The sequence below is a fragment of the Sinocyclocheilus rhinocerous genome, unplaced genomic scaffold (genome assembly GCF_001515625.1).
Source record: "Sinocyclocheilus rhinocerous isolate Xijiao unplaced genomic scaffold, SAMN03320098_v1.1 scaffold964, whole genome shotgun sequence".
Taxonomy (NCBI): domain Eukaryota; kingdom Metazoa; phylum Chordata; class Actinopteri; order Cypriniformes; family Cyprinidae; genus Sinocyclocheilus; species Sinocyclocheilus rhinocerous.
Genome location: NW_015655397.1, coordinates 158270 through 164374, shown reverse-complemented (window position 1 = coordinate 164374; position 6105 = coordinate 158270). Strand labels below are relative to the sequence as shown.

The window sequence follows — 6105 nt, the reverse complement described above, 5'->3', positions numbered from 1 at the left end:
GAAAAATGACAGTCATATCCCAGCAGAAACATGAAAAATATTACAATGTGTTCTATGAGAGTGTGTGTACCATGTGTGTGTTTGTGCATGTGTGTGTGTGTATATGAGTTTTTTTCTGCATTGGGGATATTCTGTAGTCTCAGCCCTTCGTTTGGGTATAAATCTTTACTGGATTGTCTCCGATTTTGTATATATATATAAAAAAATCAAATGTAATGAAAAATGCAGTTTTCTCGTAAATTCCATTCATTCCTACGTGGGTCAAAATGACCGCGAGGGACACTTTTGTTACTTTTTTTATTGCTCCCATTTAAACTCCTCGAATCCACTCAAAAAAAAAATGTGTATTGCCAGTGCAAGTGTGACAAAAGTAAAGACATCTTGGACCGGTACGATCAACACACGATTTTTAGAATTTTTTTGAAAAAACGTTTTGGGTCAAAATGACTCGAGGGACGGATGAGGGTTTTAACTTAATGCCAAAAAACTGTAGATGTACACAATTATGGTTGGTTCACCCAAAAAATGAAAATTTGCTGAAACTTTACCTCAGGTCATCCAAGAAGTAGATGAGTTTGTTTTTTCATCAAAACAGATTTGAAAAAATTTAGCATTACATCATTTCCTCATAAATGAATAATCGGCAGTCAGTGGGTGCCGTCAGAATGACAGTTCAAACAATTGATAAAACACAAGTCCAGACGATCGTCTTGTGAATTTACAATTCCAGTCATTAAGGCATTTTAACTTAAAACTATCACGTCTGGTCAAAATATGTGTACATGATTCATAATAATGCTTCCCCCAGTGAGAAAGTCCATCCCTGCTGTTTTGTTACATCAAAATCCACCTACAAATTTGTTTAGAATTGTTTTATACTGTTTTCACTTGTAAACAGTGCTTGATCTGTGCATTTTTCTCTCCTGGCCTGAGGGTTAATACATTTTTTAGCAGATTTACATTTTTCGGTAAACTATTCTTTTAATATTGTTAATTTTTAATACCATTTAAAATAAAACATTTAATATTCAAAATATGGTCTACAGAAAGGAATATAATGTTATTCTTTGTTTTTTACTTAAAAAGTAGTAAACTATGGTACTCCATTGTACTGTATATGGGAAATAGGGTCATGATAATTGTTAAACAATGGTATGTAATTAATGATATTACATCAGATACCACAACACACCCATGGTACTGCCACAGTACCACAGTAGTATTAAGTTACATGTTGGCTAAGATATTTTGCATGTTGGTTGAGATTTTAATAGTGGGAGATATTAATAAATGCTCAAAAATAATAATAAATAAGTAAATTGTTTGATCTCTCACTGCACAACCTGCCAATGTCAGAAATACAACCACCTAAAAACTGGGTTTTGAGGGTATTATACAAACAATGGGTTACTGAGCATGTCTGCTGGCAGGGCAATACATATCATTACTTTAACCATGTTTAAGTCATCATCAGTTAAGACTACCTGAGAGACAAGTGTGTCACATGCGAGGGCCAGACCGCATCCTGTGGCTGTTGTGGTCACATTAATAGTCTGAGGGAGACAAATGATGATTTAGCAGTGCAATTACCAAACACTGTCTCCTTATCTCTCACTGCTTCCTTCTTGGAGATACAGATATTGGATTTTCGACTGGATCAACTTCCAAAGCACTCCTTGAAATAGGAAATTGGTGTCCAAAAAACAGATATGACAAGATACTGAGGCTTTAGATTTTTCAGTGAAATGTATGAGGGTCATTAGCGTCAGAAGGATTTTAACATTTTTAATATAATCATATATTTTATTATCAGAGAGATGTAACAAATGAAAGTAATGTCATAAAATAAAATTAAAATGTAAGTAAACTGATAGAAAAACTGTACTTGTCACTGTCACTGGGGCATTACCTTCAATTCTGTACTGAATTTACTGAATTTCAGGACAATTATGGTACTAATATACAATCCTTCAGGGTAGATAAGGTACAAAAGTGTGCATTTTCATTGTTCCTTTTAACAATGACAATTAACCCACCCTTAAACCTACCCATACCAACAAACCTGTCCCTAACCTTACCCATATCCCACCTCAATAGCAGCAAAAGTGTTTTGCAATACAACATGAACACAATAAGTACATTGTACTTAATTTTTGATGTAAGTACATAGTAGTTAAGGCCACTTAATATAAAGTGGGGCCTAAAAATCTATTATGTTATTCTATTCTATTATTTGAAAGTACTGCCCCATTGGCAATCTTTTGTACCTCTCAAGGTACAGTTTTTGCACATTTTTTTTCTGACAGCTCCATTAGATGGTGGATGAATTACCGCAGAGGCCAAGGCATATCCAGCCAATTCAGCATTTCCTAGGTGACCGCAGAATATCGTGATGACGAATGGCAGTAGGAAGTTTAGGATCCTGGAGATGAGCTGTGGAAGATGAAAATGCAGATATCAACAGGGAACATGAGCATACAAAAAAAAAAAAAAAACAGACACGTTCACAGATCTGCATCATGTAAGAATCCTACAGTAGACTATTTGAACTCCAGATTATGCTCAACAAAACCAATATTAGTTTTAGTATGAAATAAATACAAAAAATAAATTTCATATATATGGAAAAACAATTCCACTTTTAAAATAAATACAAAAAAATCAATCTATGTATTGTACATGTGTGGGTATATGTTTTATATGTGGGTATTTTTTTATTGGTTAATTTATTTATTTATTTGTTTGTTTGTTTGTTTGAGTACACAGACACCTAACTAGGATGAAATAGAAGGATTACAAAAATTCTTTATCTAGAATTAATAACCGAAAGTGAGGGACAGACCACAGGAATTCAGTTTGACAGTCAGACAAGCACTCTTCACAACTATAAAACAGGAGCCATCATTTACATCCTCATCAATTATAAAATAATTATACTAACTCCAACACTAACTTAAGTTACAGGCATAGGTGAAAAACCAACCATCACCCCAGAACCAGTCTCAGCTGGAACAGCTTTTGTATTTAAAGTTTCAAGTGAGTTGCAGCATTTGTGGATACATGAGAGAGACATGGAACAAAAAGAGGACTCACCAGGGGCCCGGACAGGCGCAGAACGTGGTAGAGCTCCTCTCTGTAGGCCAGGGGAACCCAGCGACGCACACAGTTGCAGCGGAAGAGTTTAGAACTAGGTGCTGTTGCCTCGGTGATTTGTTCATGGCTTGCCAGGGGACCGCAAGCCTCAGGCATCCCAGCTTTATCCATTCAGCCGTTGAGTGCAAGAAAATAAGAGAAAAGGATGAAGAGAGAGTGAGACAGAGAAAATAATAGAAGCGATATAGGAATGAGACCGCTTCTCTCCAGCAGTGATTTTTCCAAAAATGTTGTTATCAGTCCATGGAGGCAGAAACAATCAAATCAAATAGTGCTGAGACACTGATTAAATAACCTGCTGCCTTCAGTCACTGAGGGAGCCCAAGAGAGGCAGGTCACAAGCAAGCTCTTTATAATTCCCTGTATGGAGTACAGCAGCTCTGAGGGGGGCTGTAAGGGGCGGGTTAGCCTTTCATACTTCTTAAACGCAGCGGTAATCTTATCAGGAATGCCTGTGTAAATAACAGATTGTTGTTCCTTTGAGGAACCCATGCTAGAGCATTGCTTTCTAAGTTGTCAGGTTTCTTAATGTAGCATAATGAGCAGGAAAAGCTTTACTTTGGGACAGATGATCCCTAAAGAGGCCTTTAACTTGTAAACTTGGAGTTAAGTAAAGTATTTTATTTTATTTTACTTATTTTACTTGCTAAACCACGTCTAGACTGTTTAGGTTTGAATCCCACAAGGATAATATTTGTTAGAAAGTGTTTGTTTAGCTCTTGTGCAAAGAGAAAAATGTGTTTTAATGTTTGGCAAACTGACCTAAATCATTCAGATCACCTAAATATCACTATTTGTAATATACTGGCACATTACCTCTTGGTAGCTTGCCATGGATCTCCAGCACGAGGAGTCATGGTTGGCATATCAAACACAACCTTTGGTCATTAACTTGCCCATTCGGTTAAACAGTAATGCTTAACCTCTGTCAACCTAAGTCTTGCACAACCTGAGCTGTTTATTCAATAAACTAGACTTTTTGTAACTAGTCAAAAAAGTGTGTTCAAATATGATTACAACTAAATTTTTGTTGCTGAACAAAGATTCATAATGTAATAAGATATAATATTAATAATAAAACTGCTTTAAGAATTTTTGAAAAAGAAAAAAAGAAATGTTAAATTATTGTATGTAAAGAAATATTTAATATTCTGCATGTTAGGATCTAACGTACAAAATGTTCAAAAAGTCTTTATTTGTGAGTTTTAAGTCATGTAATGTACAGTATGTGTGTACATCTCTATGGGTAGCAAATTAAAACAACCTTTAGCCTTTCCTGTGCAAGTTATCCATGTCTTATCTGATATGCCGTAAGAAATGCTGAAGACTGAAAGGCGGAATGGGAGGGGAATAGACGGAATGAAAGTCACTAACATGCAATAAAACAGTTTATCTTCTCTTACACATGCATGCCACATACAGTATGCACAAATGCATACATACAGTACATTGTGTATAGTATGAACTGACATGAATACACTCACATTTTTAAGCAAAGACAGTCAACTATGTGGTTATGGATGTGTAATAATGTCTCTTTTGACAAGTTCTCAAATTCTTTCCTCTGAATGCTCATTCATCAACCTTTGAGGTTGTTTCATTAACGGTATTCTACAGTGCATATTGCCGCTGTTCAAACATAAATACAGTTTTATATGTTATGACAAAAAGACAAAGGTTCATGACAGCAATTACTCTTAAAGAATTATTACTATTGGTTATGAGGTTTCTGTTCTGTTTCAGCCATAATCAAAAAAATCACACACAAAAAAAGATCAATACATACAGTGGGAAATATACTGAAAGTGTGACAATCAGAAAGTTAAATTTAAAACTGACTTGAAGAGTTTAAAGCACAAACAAACACACGTTGACTTAAAGAGAAAAGGAATTATTAAAGATTCTGTACTATTTCTAGGTCACTAATCAAACAAGCAAATTATTGACACTGATCATGTGACTCTGTACAGAGGGTCACATGTTCCTGCCTCCTTTGAAGATGCTCTTTTTATCATTCTCAAATCATGATGAATAACTTGGTTTAACACAATCTTGTAAGAGCTTAAGTGCTCTTTTTTCATCTGAACTTGTATAATTAATATAGACTTGTATTGTGTGTAATCAAGTGAACTTGATCTTAGTATTATTTGTGCGTGTGTGTGTGTGTGTGTGTGAGTGCGTGCGTGCGTGCGTGTGTGTGTGTGTGAGAGAGAGAGAGAGAGAGAGAGAGAGAGAGAGAGAGAGACATCAGTCAAATTTTAATTTGATAATTAACATCATTAGTTTACAATGGTCAAACTAGGCCCTCTGGTGGATAATAATCCGTGCCCGCCCATCATTATATTATGTAAACCGCATAATACATGTTTTGTTTTCAAATTGGGGCAAAATGTGTAACCTACAACATGCACTAGAAAAAAGAATTGTTATATAATTTTGTAACAACTATTAATTCAGTTTAAACCATCTGGTTGTTAACAGCTATGCCATTATATACAGTATAGAATGTTACTTAAGATAATAGTATTTTGTATCAGATTTGTATTACTGTATCATTATTTGCTGTACATGTCCAAAAAATCATTGCCCTGTGTCACCTTCACTCAACACAGATATCACATATAAACACTAAAGGAATGTATGATTCATTTTGGGTTGGGACATATATTTTTATATTCAATGCTTTTGGCATTGCCATCCATTATAGAACATTAAATTCTCTTATCACAAATGTTTTATGGATGTGAGACTATATCTTTATAGGATTTCTCTCTTTTCATCCTTCCCATTCCTTCTGGGGAGATTGAGATGACACTTAAAAGCCATTCAGCCTATTTTTGCACAACACTAAAAGGTCTGTGACCGTGAGGGGAGGTGATTTCAATTCCTGTTAAGTGCTGTAAAGCCACATAATATAAAGCATTGGTGTGAAGACACAAGCCTCTCCAGAAT

General features: G+C 35.2%; 1 protein-coding gene across 1 annotated transcript in view; it reads right to left on the bottom strand.

Annotated features, from left to right (window-relative positions):
* slc47a1 (solute carrier family 47 member 1) overlaps positions 1 to 3463 on the bottom strand; it is a 14174-nt gene extending 10711 nt beyond the window's left edge. Inside the window, exons 1-3 of the mRNA XM_016524991.1 lie at positions 3094 to 3463; positions 2332 to 2433; positions 1485 to 1553 (exon numbers count right to left, since the gene is read on the bottom strand). Coding sequence (XP_016380477.1) covers positions 1485 to 1553; positions 2332 to 2433; positions 3094 to 3264 — 342 coding nt within the window. The 5' untranslated portion in view covers positions 3265 to 3463. The remainder of the gene's footprint in view (positions 1 to 1484; positions 1554 to 2331; positions 2434 to 3093) is intronic.
* Between the last annotated feature and the right edge of the window lie 2642 nt (positions 3464 to 6105).